Here is an 18,923-nt window from a genome sequence, read left to right on the forward strand (position 1 = left end):
ATGGAGCCGTTTAAGGTGTTACAGTGCGGATTGGGGTCCCAAAGATTTAAAACTCCCGAGTTACAGACCCTGTAGCCTGGAGTCGGTATCCATTCAGGCTTTTATTTTGGTTCGCATTCAGGCTCAAAAAGAAAAGCTTAATTGGGGAAACCCCATTGGACAATTTGGCATAGGAAGCCCACTTCCTTGTATTTCACTAACCAATAACAGTGCAGAGAGACGCGTCGCTCCAAATTTGTTGACGTAAAATATGTCCAAAACTGTGACTTTTCAGGATTCAAATGAAAAAGGAACCAAAAATAGCAGATCGACAATATGGAGATACGTTGTTTTCTGGCTGACATGCTGTGTCGCTTCGTAGTCGTGTACGTACCTGCCAGTGTGACCACCTGCTGGTCCCCGCACCGGGTGTTGAGAAGCAACCTGCTATTTTTAGAATCGTGTCCCACACTGACTGCACCCTCCTGAGTCAGGCAGGAATAGGCTGAGGAGCAGCTCCACGCCTCCAAACGCGTCGACAGAGTTAATTGTTCAATTCCTCCTGGATGCCTTGGTAACCAAGAGCGGGGAATAGGGAGATGGCAGAGGTCAAATTGAAAAATCTCTTTTTTTTTTTATTAATGGCTAAAACCACTGGGACTTCTTGAGCTGACGGAAAGGAACATCTTCTTAATCTATATCCCTAAACAAGATAAATTCAAATGACTTTTTATGAGACATGTGGTGCGTAGCGTAATGTTTATCGCTTCTTCAATCTTTACATTTTCTTCAAAGATTGATTAGACTTGTTTTTTACGGATGAGTCGCTTCCCTTTGGATGCACTCTTCCTTTTTTTCTCTCTTTCTTTTAGCCTATTTAGGCCTGACGTCGAAATTAAAAAAAAATGTCTTCTAAATTCTGACAGTTTTCTGCTCAATATTTCATGTCAAGGACCCCAAAAATGTATTTGACCACCGACCCCCATCTGAAAATATGTTGTTCCAGGAACCCCCCAAGAAGCAAAGATTTGAGTTAAAAACGTTCGCTCTGAAAGAATATATATTCAAAGATTTGTGCCGCACGATTTTTCAAAAATAGCAGACCTATACAAGCTTGTAGATCTTCTATTTTTCAATAGCTAAGTATAACATAATGCTTATAAAACACCAAAAGGGGTTCCCCCGCCCAGAATGGGTTATGGTATAAACTGTTCCTATATTTAAACGTCTTTGAATATTCATGACAGCATATAAAGCTAATCATGTTTTCCTTTTTAAGAGAGTGTGAAGCGTGAAGTCAGTAGCAACCAACAGGCTTTATGAGTCACCCTATAAACCCACCCTATAAAGTCCACGATGGTGTCAGAGCCAAGGTGCTTTTCAGAGAACCCAGTGGGTGTCGATGGGCCACCAACCAAATCTCAGTGTGTTTGTTTTCATTTTGTTTTTTCCTGCACTGCCAAGTTGTAATCAGAATTCATAACCAGATGGAGCTTATCCCATTAAGGCCTGACATCGAAATTTAAAAAATTGTCTTCAAAATCCTGACAGTTTTCTGAAAAACCTTGTATTTCTGACTGTATCAGTGGTGCTCAATATTTCACGTCAAGGACCCCAAAAATTATTTGTAATAATGCCTCCACCCCCACATCTGAAAATATGTTGTTCCAGGGACCTCCCCCCAGAAGCAAAGATTCGAGTTAAAATGTTCACTCTGTAATAATATATATTCAAAGATTTGAGGCGCATTTTCACGATTATTCAAAAATAGCAGACCTACAAGCTCATAGCGCGGCACTCGGTGCCGCGCTATGAGCTTGTAGATCTGCTATTTTTCAATAGCTATAAAGTATAACATAATGCTTATAAAACACCAAAAGGGGTTCCCGCCCAAAATGGGTTATTATGTGTCAGCCCAATGCAAGGCCATGCCAACACTCGTGAAAAGCAATTTCTTGGGTTATAACCGAAAGAGAGAATATGTTCCGTCTCTAATTCGTTTAGATTAGAAGACACGGGCCACACCACCACGTGACACCGAGTACTGCAGTGTCAAACTGTCAAATGATTATTCGAAAAGGGGGAGAGACTAAATAGAGCCCGCCATGAGTTTATTAACAGTATAGCTACTGATAATAATGGTATAAGCTGGCAAAGCTGCCATGATGTTGTGAACACTGCTCTTTTTGGACCATTTTTAAATGACTTCAGCCAAGGCCACTCAGGGGAACAACAAATTTAATAAATGTCAGACCCCCTCCGTAGCCCTGCTGGGCCTGGTAGAAATCGATGCCTTAACCCGTTCTGAACGGGAACCCCTTTTGGTGTTGTAAGCATTATGTTATGCTTTAGCTATTGAAAAATAGCAGATCTACAAGCTCATAGCGCGGCACCGAGTGCTGCGCTACGAGCTTGTAGGTCTGCTGTTTTTGAAAAATCATGAAAATGGGGCGCAAATCTTTGAATATATTCTTTCAGAGTGAACGTTTTTAAATCTTTGCTTCTGGGGGGGTCCCTGGAACAACATATTTTCAGATGGTGGTCGGTGGCCAATTACAAGTGGGGATCCTTGACATATCCTTCAATAATATTGAGAACCACTGACATAGAAACATTGGTGTTTCAGAAAACTGTCAAGATTTAGAAGACATTTGTAGAATCGTCCTCAGATCTAAATGGGTTAAGGCTTGATAGTGGCACCAACTGAGGCACCACAGGACAGGAAGGGAACCCAAAGGTGTTGACATTTGGGGAACAAAATCTGCGCAGGGAGCGCCAGCTCCGTGGGGGCACTTAATTCAGCGTGCAAGCGTCAAAATTATACATCAATGTGAGTAATGAGTGTGACAGAACAATGGCATGATGCACTACAGAAGTTATACGTTAACTCCCGTATACTGTTTCTGATGCCAGCCAGAAAGGAGGTACTCTATAGCGCTGTTAAAATCGCCCCATATAGAGCGTGGCAGTCCCGCCCCCTTTCATGACGACGCCAGGCCCAGGAAATAATTCCCAATGCATTTTTCCCATAAGACATTTCAAAAAGTATTTATTTAAAGACCTTATAAGCGTCGTACAAAGCCAACTCGAGTCGTGACAAATCATGACAACAAACACAATATTTTGGACCAAACCAATAATTACAAAGAAGAAAAAAAAAAAAAAGAAAAAAAAATACAAACAAAACAGGGCCTTGCCGGACATGCAGGCGAGGAGGAATTCAAGAGAGCAAGAGGGAAGGAACCTCTGATTGTTGACCTATAGCTACAGGATCCTGGCACTGGTCCTAATTACCACCCAACCTGTATTCCCAGTGGACGAGGACAAGGAGTGATGACCGCTGGGACTCAGTGATGACCGCTGGGACTCAGATTACGCCGTGGTCCGTCTTGGGGGGGGTCTGTCGGGGTCAATTTAGCTAATGATCAAGGCCATCGATTAACATTAGCAACATTAAAGTCTGCCACTAAGCTTAGCCAAATTCAGGATATACTGTACTGCCTGTCACAGTAATGGTGTGGGCAAGGGGTGGGCAACTGGCAGCCCAGGGGCCACATGCATGCGCCCCCCCCACCTTCACTTAATGTGGCCCTCAGGTTAATGTCAGAATACTGATATAATATTGGTTTCAGCTGTTACTATTCCACAACATGCAAACATGTTATTACTTCAATCTAAATTAGTAGCTCATTGCTTCAACACAAGTATAATTAAAGGCATTTGAAATTACATAAAAATGTTAATTTTCAGGATTCCAATTCAAAAATAGCAAAAATTCAAGATTTCAATTCGAATATAGCAAAAATAGCCGATCTACAAGCTCAAAACGCGAGCTTGTAGATCGGCTATTTTTGCTACGACAGTAATATATGGCCCTAGGGAGTGAGTGTGGAAATATAGTGGCCCTCTCCATCGACAAAGTTGCCCACCCCTGGTTTACATTTTTAACCCCCGGGTGGATATTTAAATCATTTGAATCCTGGATATATTTCTTTTTTTTGTACGGATTGTGCACACAATTTGAGAAAATTATCTTTAGGAGAGGCAGGTGGTTAAATATTATTTGCCAACTTCTTACTGCTTTCTGTCCACCTTAATCTGTCCACCTTAATTTTGGGCGGGAACCCCTTATGGTGTCATTATGTTACACTTTAGCTATTGAAAAATAGCAGATCTACAAGCTCATAGCGCGGCACCGAGTGCCGCGCTATGAACTTGTAGGTCTGCTATTTTTGAAAAATCGTGAAAATGCAGTGAAAATATCCTTTATCCTTAATGCAATGAAAAGAGCACATTTTGAATATATATTCTTTCAGAGTGAACATTTTTAACTCAAATCTTTGCTTCTGGGGGGGTCCCTGGAACAACATATTTTTAGATGGGGGTCCTTGACATGAAAATGTTTGAGGACGACTGACACAGAAACATGGGGTTTTCAGAAAACTGTCAGGATTTAGAAGCAATTTGTAGAATCGACCTCAGGTCAAAATGGGTTAAACTACGCTGCAGTAACATTATCTGACTGATTAGATAGCGTTCCAATCATCAAAGTGTTCCATGCGTGTTTACACCTTATGCCGTTTCTCCTCTAGAGAGACTAAATATTACACCTTATGCTGTTTTCCCTCTAGAGAGACTAAATATTACACCTTATGCTGTTTCTCCTCTAGAGACTAAATATGAATACCAGCTGTTAAAAGGCCCACCAGGTTGTTAGCCCATTTACACCTGAGGACGATTCTCCAAATTCCTTCTAAAATCCTGACAGTTTTCTGAAAAACATATGTTTCTATGTCGGTAGTTTCTCAAACATTTTCATGTATACAGGACCCACAAAAAATATATGTAATTGGTTGCTGATCCTCCCCCCCAGAAGCAAAGATTTGAGTTAAAAAACGTTCGCTCTGAAAGAATATATATTCAAAGATTTGGTCACATTTTTTTAAAAGAAAATAGGAGACCTACAAGCTCGTAGCGCGGCACTCGGTGCCGCGCTATGAGCTTGTAGGTCTGCTATTTTTGAAAAATCGTGAAAATGCAGTGAAAATATCCTTTATCCTTAATGCAATGAAAAGAGCACATTTTGAATATATATTCTTTCAGAGTGAACATTTTTAACTCAAATCTTTGCTTCTGGGGGGGGGGGGGTCCCTGGAACATGACATGAAAATGTTTGAGGACGACTGACACAGAAACATGGGGTTTTCAGAAAACTGTCAAGATTTAGAAGGAATTTGTAGAATCGTCCTCAGGTCAAAATGGGTTAAACTACGCTGCAGTAACATTATCTGACTGATTAGATAGCGTTCCAATCATCAAAGTGTTCCATGCGTGTTTACACCTTATGCTGTTTCTCCTCTAGAGAGACTAAATATTACACCTTATGCTGTTTCTCCTCTAGAGACTAAATATTAATACCAGCTGTTAAAAGGCCCACCAGGTTGTTAGCCCATTTACACCTGAGGACGATTCTACAAATACCTTCTAAAATCCTGACAGTTTTCTGATAAACACATGTTTCTATGTCGGTAGTTCTCAAATATTTTCATGTACACTAGGACCCACAAAAATATATGTAATTGGCATGCCGACCCCCCCAGAAGCAAAGATTTGAGTTAAAAAAACGTTCGCTCTGAAAGAATATATATTCAAAGATTTGGTCACATTTTTTAAAAAGAAAATAGGAGACCTACAAGCTCGTAGCGCGGCACTCGGTGCCGCGCTATGAGCTTGTAGATCTGCTATTTTTCGATAGCTTAAAAGTAGAACATCATAATGCTTAAAACACCAAAAGGGGTTCCCGGCCCAGAATGGGTTAAATAAAAGTCATATACAGTAATACAGTACAGTAGCAAAAATGTTGTCATTCTTCACACTGTGAACTATAATAACATCTATGAAAACCTCTCAGTTTGCAACACCTTTGAGGTTTGCGCGGAAATAGCTACAACAAAAAGCTGAGATTTGGGGGTTTAGAACCTAGCCTACTGATAGATAACAATACAGCCATCTGGATATGAAGAGGGGGACACAATACAGAGTGCTGAGCAGAGGCAATGCCAGGCCTTTTGTGTCGCGGCAGCCCGATTGCCAAGGTTACCAGGAAGGATGCAACTGCAGTGTCTCCCATTCAAGGACATAAACCGCGTGGAATTCAACGTCGTCCTCAGAGAGGAGAGGCCATCTTTAACCCGTTTAGACCTGAGGACGATTCTACAAAATGTCTTCTAAATCCTGACAGTTTTCTGAAAAACCTATGTTTCTATGTCAGTGGTGCTCAACCTTTTTCATGTCAAGGACCCCCAGAATTATCTGGATTTGGCCGCCGACCCCCATCTGAAAATATGTAGTTCCAGGGACCCCCCAGAAGCAAAGATTTGAGTTAAAAACATTCGCTCTGAAAGAATATATATTCAAAGATTTGTGCCACATTTTCACGATTTTTCAAAAATAGCAGACCTACAGGCTCGTAGCGCAGCACTCGGTGCCGCGCTATGAGCTTGTAGATCTGCTATTTTTCAATAGCTAAAGTATAACATACTAATGCTTCAAACACCAAAAGGGGTTCCCGCCCAGAATGTATTAATGTCCTCTCTCGGCCTCCTGTCTGTTTGATGTATCTGATAAGGTCAACACTTTGGCTCTCTTCCTGGAGACAAAGTAGATGCTCCGCGTCTGGGAACGCAAATATATCTCTGGATCAAATCCAGCCTCAACCTGGACCTTCTAGAACCCTATAGTCTCTACGGCACCCTTTCCCAATCATCTTTTCTAACGCCTGTCCCAATAAAGAAGACAAACGATACAGGGAGTGGACTGTCCACTCTGCTTATTAAAAATAAAACAAAAGAACATTTTTTTTTGTTTTTCCACAAGATCACTGGATTTCATGAGATAATAGGCCTATCTCACAGCCCGCTTTCCACGCCCACTTCCGGTAAATAGTGGTGTCTTTAACATGAGCATTTACACGTTTTTTTCTCTGGAGAATCTAAGTACATTTTCTAATGTAAAAATGTGACACCAATATTATTATGAAGCAAACAAGATGGTAAATCAGGTCGAACAGATAGAACAAACCTTACCTTGAGAAAACAAAAGTTGTAGACTTCTTAAATTACCTCTGTTAACATGTAGCGTCTATGGAGTGACGTCACGCTATCACCACTAACCCCGAAAGGGGGCGTATTTAGGGGGGTGGGGAAATTCTGTGAGATAGGCTTATTGTCCCTGGATTGTATGTAATATTCTCATTATGCCTTTCTCACTGTAGCTACAGTACCACCACTGACCACTGTATGTTGAAAAAGCAAATTGGCCACCATGTGAATTTGTGAATATCTATATATAGTCTGTCTCTGTATGCATGTCCTGGCCCTGGTACGCAGATGTATACTAATTGGCATAATGACTAAATCTGTGGAAAGAATTGGCCACTCTAAATTAACAAAAATAAGTATCCAAAAAGTGTACAATGTACAAAGTAAAATGTACTTAGTTAATTCCCCACCAATGCCTTTTAGTGGTTAATATTTTGCCCAGTATGTAATGTAATGACAACTTCCCTACATTTTGTATGTATTTTTTTTGTTTACATTTGCTTGGCATCACTCCAGTGTTGTTTTCGTCGACTAAAACTAAGACAAAAAATGTTCGTCGACTATACCTTTTTCCACTGAGGAAAACTAAATGGAAACTACATGAAAACTAAGCTATGACGACTAAAACTAAAAGACTAAATATACTGACAATTTCGTCAACGAATAAAAACTAGACTAAAATGTTAGGGACTAGAGGACAAGAGATACAGTACAAGTCATTTTACACCTGGTTGCATGCTGAAAATAGCAGATCTACAAGCTTGTAGATCGGCTATTTTCAGCAAGTGAAATTACGACGGCATCAAGGCCCGCCAAAATACATTTCGTTCGACTAAATCGACTAGTCGACTAAAACTAGACTAAACACTAAAACATTCCAGTTGACTAAAATGTGACAAAAAACTAAATTAAAACTATTCGAGAGACTAATGACTAAAAACTAAAATCTAAATTTGCTGCCAAAAACAACACTGCATCGCTCAGAGGAGCTAGGTAGGGCATGCATGTGACAGGTTTAGGGACAGCGGTGTCTTTAGATCGGGAGCTGCGTGCCGTGCCGTGCCGTGCCGTGCCGTGCGGTGCGTGTGTGGACCTGCTCTCTGCGAGTCCCAGAGGCCATCTGTCCTCCTGTATAATTGGATACAAAGGGATCCTTTGACGGCTTTGTACTCTCAGTAGAGCTTGTGTTTTGTTTTGTTTTGTTTGTGCCGATTAAAGTTTACACAGTATGTTATGTTGATGTTGTGCATGATTAGGCGGGTTTGGGCTGCAATATATCCGCTACAAATACCAATCTATATTTCACTTTTTTTTTGGGGACATGGACAGGGGGCCATATTTAACACCCCCGATCGCCCCGGGTTATTTAACCCATTCTGGGCGGGAACCCCTCTTGGGGTTCTGTACAATATGTACAGTATTCAAAAATGACAAAATTTATGCTGCTATATAAATATTTGAAGTTTTCAGAAAACTTAGGTCAGGATTAATAAGAAGGCTTTTTAGAATGGGCTTCAGTCCAAAATGGGTTAATCCCTTAAATCATAGCGCCCGGCGATTTATAGTAGCGGAGCACTTTTACCGTAATACATGATCTTTTCTTAGAATTAGTTATGATTTAGATCAACAGTTAACGTTTTAAGATTTTCAGTCTCGTCGGCTAATCGGGGGGGGAACATTTTCGATGACGTCCCACTGTTACGCAACATCGAGTGTTGCGCAACAGGCACTCCCATGAGGCTGTCTAGCGATGCGATCGGTTCGGCTTCAGTCCAAAATGGAGTAATCCCTTACATTATAGCGCCCGACGATTTATAGTGGCGGAGCACTTTTACCGTAATACATGATCTTTTCTTAGAATTAGAATTAGTTATGATTTAGATCAAGAGTTATTAACGTTTTAAGATTTTCTGTCTGGTCGGCTAAACGGGGGGGAAACATTTTCGATGACGTCCCACTGTTGCGCAACATCGAGTGTTGTGCAACAGGCGCTCCCATGAGGCTGTCTAGCGATGCGATCGGTTTTGATATCAATAATCTCCGTCATTTTGATCAATCTTCGTCCTGGGCGCTACTAATTGAAAGGACGGTGAACTTCGTCCTGGGCGATCGGGGTGTTAACCATGTGAACCCTATAGCGTTCCAATTTCTTTCTGCCGAAAATAGGAGATCCATAAGCTCATCGGCTTGTAAATTGGCTATTTTCACAAAGGGGTTAGTGAGTCAGACTAATCAATGTAGTCGATTATAGAAAATCTATTATAATTCATTATGTTGATTCTTTGATATATAATTTGATTAACCTCCATGAGCAGGATTAAGTCGGTTATTGGTTCTGATTCTGAATATTGATTTCGATATGTTTTTGGTTAATTGACCAGCCCTACTGTATTTACTGCAGACATTTCGTCCATGACGTTGGAGAGAGAGAGAGAGAGAGAGAGAGAGAGAGAGAAGAAAGAGAGAGAGAGAGAGAGAGAGAGAGAGAGAGAGAGAGAAGAAAGAGAGAGAGAGAGAGAGAGAGAGAGAGAGAGAGAGAGAGAGAGAGAGAGAGAGAGAGAGTGAAGAGAGTAAAGGTCTTTGACCTGAATTGCCATTCATATTCCAGTCATTCCAGATAAATCCACCCAAGGTTTGTGCTGCTGGTGTTCTTTAGTCGCAGACCTCTGCAGGCTCTGTTCTTTAGTCGCAGACCTCTGCAGGCTCTGTTCTTTAGTCGCAGACCTCTGCAGGCTCTGTTCTTTAGTCGCAGACCTCTGCAGGCTCGGTGTTCTTTAGTCGCAGACCTCTGCAGGCTCGGTGCAATCTCTGAAAATCTGTCATTAAAACAGCTCCTTCCCAAAGTCATCCCCGAGCAAGGACACTCCGGCTGCCAGGTCTTGCATCAATCTCTTCCCCCCAGTCCACTTTTCTTTTTTTTTTTCAATCCTGAAGTGCCCGGCCGGCATCACAATTGTCGCGGGCGTTCCAGGACAGTCGCTAAGAGAGCTATACCCCCGACTGAACCGAGTGAGCAACGTGAAGGAGTTGACTGTTGTGGACAAAGGGTCAAGTCGTGTTTGTTTCCCCCTGCATGGTGAATAAAAATATTCCATTGGTCGGACACAGCCAGCCAGCCAGCCAGCCAGCCAGCCAGTCAGTCAGCCAGCTAGCGACCCAGGGACACACAAAGCTGTCTATAGGAGTGGTGGCACCACTCAAAAATTATGAAAACCATGACCCAGATTGTTCTTTTCGCTTTGGTTAATCCGCCTCTCTCTCTCCCTCTCTCTCCCTCTCCCTCTCTCTCTCTCTCTCTCTCTCTCTCTGTCTCTCTCTCGTCAGACTGAGGATGAGGAGGAGGAGGACCAGCCTCTCAGCCTGTCCTGGCCGGACACCTGCCGCAAACGCTTCACCTACCTCTTAATCATGCCTATCATTCTCCCCCTGTGGCTCACATTGCCTGACGTCAGGAAGATGGTGTGTGTGTGTGTGTGTGTGTGTGTGTGTGTGTGTGTGGATTATAAAACACGGGATTATAAAACACCAAAAACAAATAAACAATATCACATTCACTTCCTATGAACACATAAGCAATAAGAAAATATTTGGTTAATTAATAACCCAAACAGAAATTCCCACACATGTTTTCTTTGTCCGTTTGTCCCACGCTTTCTCCTAAGTATTCTGCAAGTGAGAATATTTTATGTTTGAAAGTCCAAGTCTAATCATTCTGCATCACTTAACCATATATCAGATCCGGGTTTCCACACCTACTAAATCATTCTTTACGTAGTTCATAATATAAAGCAGGGGTTCTCAACGTTTTTGGCCGGGGACCCCCGGAAATGCTTTGGTAATGTCTCGGGACCCCCCGCCCCGCCCCCTCCCGACCCCCAATATAAATTGACTGCTACAATAACCTTAAACCATTTTGGGCGGGAACCCCTTTTGGTGTTTTAAGCATTATGTTATAATTTAGCTATTGAAAAATAGCAGATCTACAAGCTCATAGCACGCCACCGAGTGGCGCGCTACGAGCTTGTAGGTCTGCTATTTTTAAAAAATCGTGAAAAAAAAATCCAAAAAAAAGACGAAAGAAAGAAAAAAGAAAAGAAGAAATCTTTTTTTTTTTTGAAAATAATTTGGGGACCCCCTAAAATAATTTGGCGACCCCCCCCGAGGGGTCGCGACCCACGGGTTGAGAACCCCTGATATAAAGGGCATGCGTGCGGTACGTGCAATTCTCTTGGTCAAAAGGACAATCTTCCATTTGTATGAAATTAACCTGGAAACTTCACGTGAACCTTAAGTGTAATCATGTTTCATCTATATTTCTTTCCCTCCTTTCATTTCTCAGTCCGCAAAGAAGTTCTTCCCTATCAGTTTCATCGGATCCATTTGCTGGATCGCAGCCTTCTCCTACCTAATGGTGTGGTGGGCTCACCAGGTATGTACCGTAATGTTTTTACTACTTTGAGGCCTGGGCCGTGGCTCAGTGGTCCAGGCACCTTGGCTGGTAATCCAGTCTGGCAGTGTGGCAGCGGGTTCGACTCCCGATCCCGACGGCCCCTACTGCATTTCACCCCCCCCATCTCTCTCCCCCCATTTCCTGTCAGCCTACCGTCTGTCCCTCCATAAAAAATATAAAATAAAAAGGTGAAAGCCACAAAAAAATACATTTAAGAATAAAAAGATAACATGTCTCTTTTGGTGTCTCTTGGTGCTGTGCCCCATAATCGCTACACATCCACTCATACTTGTTTTTTTCCCCCGCAGGTTGGAGAGACTATTGGGATTACGGAGGAGATTATGGGCCTGACCATATTAGCAGCTGGCACCTCCATCCCTGACCTCATCACCAGTGTCATTGTGGCACGCAAGGGACTCGGTGACATGGCGGTCTCCAGCTCTGTGGGCTCAAACATCTTCGACATCACAGTCGGGTATGTGTCTGAACTCTGAACCAGGGGTGGTGCAACTTTGACCATGGAGAGGGCCACTATATTTCCACACTCATTCCAGAGCGGCCACATTGCATATTACTGTCGTAGCAAAAATAGCTGATCTACAAGTGCGACGCGTTTTGAGCTTGTAGATCAGCTATTTTTTTTTGCTATATTTGAATTGAAATCCTGAAAAATAACCTTTTTATTTTAATTTCAAATTAATTTAGTTATAGTTTCATGTTAACTTTATGAACTAAATCCAAAACACATTGGACATACAAAAGCGGGTCATGTTTGCATGTTTGGAATTGTAACGGCTGAAATCAATATTATATCACTATTCTGATATTAACCTGAGGGCCGCATTAAGTGAAGGTGGGGGCCGCATGTGGCCCCCGGGCCGCCAGTTGCCCATGTATGTGTCTGAACGAATGCAGCCACAGTCTGAGAACTGCAGGGGGAGCTATAGGGCAGGGCTGTCCCGATTACACATTGAATTGATGATTAATTGACACACAAATAATTGCTGGTTTGTGGTGATGGGTGGTGAATCCACCTGAACTGAAGCCGCACCCACAGCTGTTGTTGTATGATAAAGGGGGAGGGGTTAGGGAAGGGGATGATATTGTGATGTCACTATTAGGCACGTTCGGAAATGGTGCAATGCAAACTAATAGGCGAGTGCGCTCTGTTTTTTTTCATTGGCACGTTTGACTGTCAAGGTTTCAGCCTCCAAGAAGAAACCCTAAATACAAAGGGAAAACATCATTGCACATAACAACCACACCAAGGGGTCTAATGAAGTACTGTCACCTCATAAACACATGACATAAGAACCACACCAAGGGGTCTAATGAAGTACTGTCAGCTCATAAACACATGACATAAGAACCACACCAAGGGGTCTAATGAAGTACTGTCACCTCATAAACACATGACATAACAACCACACCAAGGGGTCTAATGAAGTACGAGCCACCTCATAAACACATGACATAACAACCACACCAAGGGGTCTAATGAAGTACTGTCACCTCATAAACACATGACATAACAACCACACCAAGGGGGTCTAATGAAGTACTGTCACCTCATAAACACATGACATAACAACCACACCAAGGGGTCTAATGAAGTACGAGCCACCTCATAAACACATGACATAACAACCACACCAAGGGGGTCTAATGAAGTACTGTCACCTCATAAACACATGACATAACAACCACACCAAGGGGTCTAATGAAGTACTGTCACCTCATAAACACATGACATAACAACCACACCAAGGGGGTCTAATGAAGTACTGTCACCTCATAAACACATGACATAACAACCACACCAAGGGGGTCTAATGAAGTACTGTCACCTCATAAACACATGACATAACAACCACACCAAGGGGGTCTAATGAAGTACTGTCTGTCACCTCATAAACGCATGAAAAACTGGAACAAATATCACAGCACTCCATCTTTAAGTACAATACTACTTAAGTTGAAGTACTTTCCATCGCTGTACGGAGCCATATTAATTTGAAAGGCTCAGTTTGGAGGTCTGGTTCGTTTATGCTTGAGAGAAAACAGCCTTGGTGTTTCATTACCTCCTTCCTTTTTCCTGCAGTCACATGACTTTTAGCACAAGATTTAGAATCACTGCTATACTTCATTTGGACAAGACTGCTTGAGATTCAACAATGCTTATTTATTTATTTATTTTTTTAGACGTTGGCAATACGCATATTATGAGCACGAACAAATGCAGCTGCATATTCTATTTTTTAAAAAAGTGTTTTTTTTGCCAGATTTAAGATGGCTAAAGATTATATTGGATGAAAACAACATGCGTGCGTCATTGTCATGGTCTATTAACGACGTGAATTAAATAATAATATGAATCTCCTACTGTACTTAAGTACAATTGTGAGGTATTTGTTTACTTGAGTGTTTCCAATACTTTTACTTCTACTCCACTACATCTCAAAGCCATATATTATACTTTTACTCCAATTACTAAATACTTTTTGTATTGGATTTTGATTTCTTATAACAAAACACTTCAGCCCATATGTAGATTTCCGCCATTTGAAAATAGAGGTCGAGGGGGGAGAGAGAGAGAGAGAGGGAGAGGTGTCTGCTAAATGCTAATTCCCACACACAGTAACTCTGTCATTTCTCGACCGTTTTGGACGCGGGGCGGCTCGCTGGAACCGGGCTGGCACCCTGGGTGCGTTCCCGTGGGTCTGGAAGTTCCGGGGACCCGCCGGGGACCCCCACACGGAGTTGCACCACTCAGTTCACACGGGTGTGTTTTTGTTTTTTCCTCCCACAGGCTGCCGTTCCCCTGGCTCCTGTGGTCCTTCATCAACGGCCTGAAGCCGGTGCAAGTCAGCTCCAACGGGCTCTTCTGCGCCATCGTCCTCCTCTTCGCCATGCTCATCTTCGTCATCATCTCCATCGCCGCCTGCAAGTGGCGCATGAGCAAGCTGCTGGGTTTCATCATGTTCCTGTTGTACTTCGTCTTCCTGGTGTTGAGCGTCATGCTCGAGGACAAGGTCATCGCCTGCCCCATATCCGTCTGAGGGCCAATTCACTCGTACACCCCTGACGCGCTGCACGCGCGCATACACACACACGCACACACACACCTTCCCCTCCTCCCCCTACTACCTACCCAATCGCAAACCTGTCATTGATCCACAGCGATCACCCTAACCACCACCACCACCACCACCATCCTCCCTGTCTAGCCCCAACCAACCACCACCACCACCACCACCACCACCACCATCCTCCCTGTCTAGCCCCAACCAACCACCACCACCACCACCACCATCCTCCCTGTCTAGCCCCAACCACCACCACACCCTCTCAACGTTCACTCTGTCCTGGAACCTCTCTGGATTAAAGAAAGCCCCCCAAGGGAACAGATCGAGAGAAGGACTTGGTCTTTGTGGAGAAAAAATAAATAAAAGCCAAGTTTCCCTTTATTTTTAAATGAATCTAAAACTTGCGAATGCTGTCCTTCTCACTGGAATGTACATTGATTTATTTTGAGCCAGCTGGGGGCGGGTGGCGGGTTTGGGTGGGCGGGGGGGGGGGGGGGGGGGGGGGGGTTGGGGGTGGTAGTCAACGCCAGCTTCAGCGGAAGCCCTGACTACTTGACTTTTATGTGTTTATTTAATTTCGTTTCGAGGGGAAGGGAGTCGTGGTGGTGGTGGTGGTGGTGGTGTGCATTGACGAGGCAACGATAAAACACTGGTGTTCTGTGGACGGTGCCACGCCTTGTAGGTTGAGGAGAAAAACGACCTCCTGTGGAGAAAAAAAACTGGAAAAACAGCTGAAAGATGCACTGTGCTTAAACACTTTAATAATAATATGCAGTGGATGGAGAGCTTATCGCTACAGACGAGCAGGGACGTCGGCTCTGTCGCTTTAGAAAACGTGCGAGGGGTGCGGCCGGCCCGATACCAAACTTTGGGGACTAGGTGGACCGGAGGGGAGGGGATGGGGATGGGGGTGAACGTGACTTCTGACGGACAACTGTGTGGATATATTTGGGTATCGAGCAAAGAAAACTCCCCTGCCGGGTTACAAGGCGACTGAAACAACTGAAACGAGCGAGGGATGAAACCAACCGCTGCTGGGCTTCTGCATGTGGAGCTCAACCTGAGGGGCAGATGAACAATAATTCTTTGTTTGAAACTCATTTGCAAAAAAAATCCCATCTTGCGCTGCAAGTCTGAAAGACTTAAATCAAGCTGTCCCTCTCCTCCCCCCCCCCCCCCCCCCCCTTATACCAGGTATCTGTTTTGTTAATTTATTTATTTATTTTATTTTATTTATTGGGAAAAAACTCATTCTTATCTGGAAGTAGCATCTGTTGTACTGTAGGGGTATATGAGGTGCATCCTTTTCGGGGGTCGAATGCCTTTCTTTTTTTTTCTTCTTCACACCTTTTCATTTTTGCCATTTGAATACAAAACGTTCTGATTGTGCAGAGCATCGTCATCCCTCACACACATGCACTGACTGATTAAATGATGACCGCTCTATACCGGAAGTTTTAGGAAATTTTTAATTATAATAATAATAAAAAGCATTAGTGAATTTTTAGCCACTCAAAATATAATAGGGCAAGCCTTCAAATAGCCTTCACTGATTACAAAAAATATATAATAAAATAAAAAAGAAGCATGAGTACCGTAGATTCAGATAACTACTTTCATAACTGAGGAGTCAATGTCTGATAAAGAGTTGACGCTTGATGTATGGAGGAGTCATATGGGTGATTTAGAGTAGTCGATGTGTAGTGCTTTGTTCACGTTTAGGATACACCGGTCAGCTCGCTGGCCATCCAGACTCCCGTGTAAGTAGTTTCCAGGGCATAGGATGCATGTAGAAAAAGCGACATTTTCAAGATAAATACCAATCAACACTTAAAGAGTCGTATACCGAAAATGTATACTTTTTTTCAAACATGTTTAAATTTCGTACGGTTAACTTCTTAATGCAAAAAGAGTGCGCAGTCTATGTAGAAAAATGTCAACATGTATGGTCAATGATATCTATCAATCTTGTGCAATTTATTTTCTAATCAAAGGTGCTTTCGTCTTGCATGTGTGCAAAATCTGTATATTAAGGCATCACACAGTTACCATTCCTTGAACTCTACCTAGGAATAGAGATTATATTGCCAGTATTTTGCAAAATCTGTGTTTTTTATATTGGAAACTGGAAAAGTTACTTCATTGAGCAAAATCGGATACAGTCATTATTATAAAAACGCGTGTGGACATCACGAAAAACTAACAGCAATATACTGTGTGTCGTCGTCGTTCGTGGTCTAGAATCGCATCTCCATGCGTGTGTCCCTGCTGTCCTTATCCTGTCTAGTCAAAGTGTGTACCCACTCTCGCATCCCACGGCAAAAAAGTGGGAGAAACTTTTTAAAATCCTTTAAAAACGAAACCCACAACAACGTTCCTACTGTGCACCGCGCCCTATCTTTCTCCTTAGAGCTCAGAGATGGCCAGAAAAACACCTGCTTTTACAGTACCTCAGCACAGCCTCTGTACAGTAGCTTAGTAGGAAAATTGTCTGTAACATAAAACAGTAAATAGATCATGTGAATGTTTGAGGAAAAATGCATGCAAGGGATTTTTGGGCTGGTTACCCATCGACTGTACAGGTGAGCTAAACCAACTAATACCTATGTATATGTTAACCTTTATGCATCATTCAGGAAATTAATTATGAAGTAATCTATCTCGACTTTACTTTGTAAATATAAGATTCCTGCTTTGGTGAGAACTCACTCCTGGGCAAACTGAGACAAATTGTATTTTGTTTAAAATTTAACTTTTTAATTCACTTTATTTATTTATTTTTTAAATAGAAGGAAATGGATATGATGATGATATGCTGTTCCCCTTAGTACCATAGTATTTATTGAGCGCGAATGGGGGGGAAAAAATACATTCTCAAAACTTATTTTTTAAAATCACTTTGAAACATTTCCTAAGTATTGATATTGTATACATGCCCATGCATTTGTGTTCTGATTTTTGCCTTCTATGTACATTTCAAGTGTGTATTTATTTTCTTTCTAGTATGAATTTGAGGGCTTTAAAATACCATTATTGCCTCCTCACAATCAGCAAAACCATGCTTTTCATTTTCCAGTGCCACCATTTCTTCCCCTTTTTCCCCTTTTCTGCTGGGTACAGGCACCAAAGTTTAGGGGCATAATTTAAGAAACCCTCTGTCATTCAAATGCACATAGAAAAGGAACCTAAACATTGCACAAAGCCTATAACGTCGTCAAAGCAACATATGGTCCTGTGACCAAGTGTAAATTGGCCTTAAGCTGAACTCTTAACAGTATATAAAGAAGCTGTGATCTACGTACAGTAGGCCTATGATGTGTTATTATAACATCTTCATCTTCCCTACACTAATAAGTTGCCCTGACTCAACGACATACTTTAAGAATGTCTGTATACCGTAATTCGTACGAGTGTATTGCGAAATCTACCAGCACAAAATCCAGGTATAGCTTTATATGCAGAAAAGCCTGAATTATACTTATTTACGCACCGTGGATTGCACACCAAAGATAGCAGGTCTACAAGCTCGTGCGACGTGCTTTGAGCTTGTAGATCTGCTATTTTTTGGTGCCTGAACATGGGCGCCCCAAACCAAGTATTAATCAGGCATAAAATAAAACACACCCCACATGCTCTCTGCATTTCTCGACATTCATACCGTACCTCACCACACTTACTGCGCTTCACCTGGTGGGAGGTTTATTTGCTTGTGTTTCCCTTTATAATAGGCTCGTCGTACGACATGTCATTTGACAAAAAGATAACATTTTCAACGGGGAAAGAAAGCTCTTGATGCATCTTTTTTCCTTTTTTTTTGCTGAAAATGCAATATGTTTGTACGTCACCACACCACACTGTCGCAGAGGCATCATCCAGGCCTCGCAGGACTGCCATTTCACATCCACCACCGCATGTTACTGCTGAGTCAGCCTCACTTCTTTGTCTGGTGTCAAAACATGCGCTATATATATATATACGATTCCTCATGTCAGAGAAAGAGATCTCACAAAGATGACAAAGATGGTGTTTTTTTTTTTTTTTCTTATTTTCTCCTTATTTTATCTGTCTTTCTAAAAGTTCAAAGGTGTATTTGTGTGAGAGCATGAATGGTGAGTGAAAAAATAAATGCAAAAACAACAACGTTTAGCATGTGAGCTTGGCATTGATTGTAGATTACTAAAGGTATGCGGCCGTGAGAGTTGACCACTAATACACACTTGCACTGTAAACGTTTTTTTATTTTTCTTGGTGTTGATGTAAGATTTATTTAAAGTGTACATATATACAGATACAAATTAACCATATAAT

At 42.2% G+C, this 18,923-nt stretch overlaps 1 protein-coding gene across 2 annotated transcripts in view; it reads left to right on the top strand.

Moving 5' to 3' along the window:
- The window catches only part of LOC306914556 (sodium/potassium/calcium exchanger 2-like), an 87,201-nt gene extending 72,133 nt beyond the window's left edge, over positions 1-15,068 (top strand). For both annotated transcript variants that reach the window (XM_079491642.1, XM_079491643.1), the window contains 4 exons: positions 10,404-10,538; positions 11,419-11,508; positions 11,838-12,004; positions 14,339-15,068. In XM_079491642.1, the coding sequence (XP_079347768.1) occupies positions 10,404-10,538; positions 11,419-11,508; positions 11,838-12,004; positions 14,339-14,588 (642 nt within the window). In that variant the 3' untranslated portion in view covers positions 14,589-15,068. The remainder of the gene's footprint in view (positions 1-10,403; positions 10,539-11,418; positions 11,509-11,837; positions 12,005-14,338) is intronic.
- Positions 15,069-18,923: the final 3,855 nt, after the last annotated feature.

This window comes from Electrona antarctica (assembly GCF_951216825.1).
Source record: "Electrona antarctica genome assembly, chromosome: 21".
In the NCBI taxonomy this organism is placed as follows: Eukaryota; Metazoa; Chordata; class Actinopteri; order Myctophiformes; family Myctophidae; genus Electrona; species Electrona antarctica.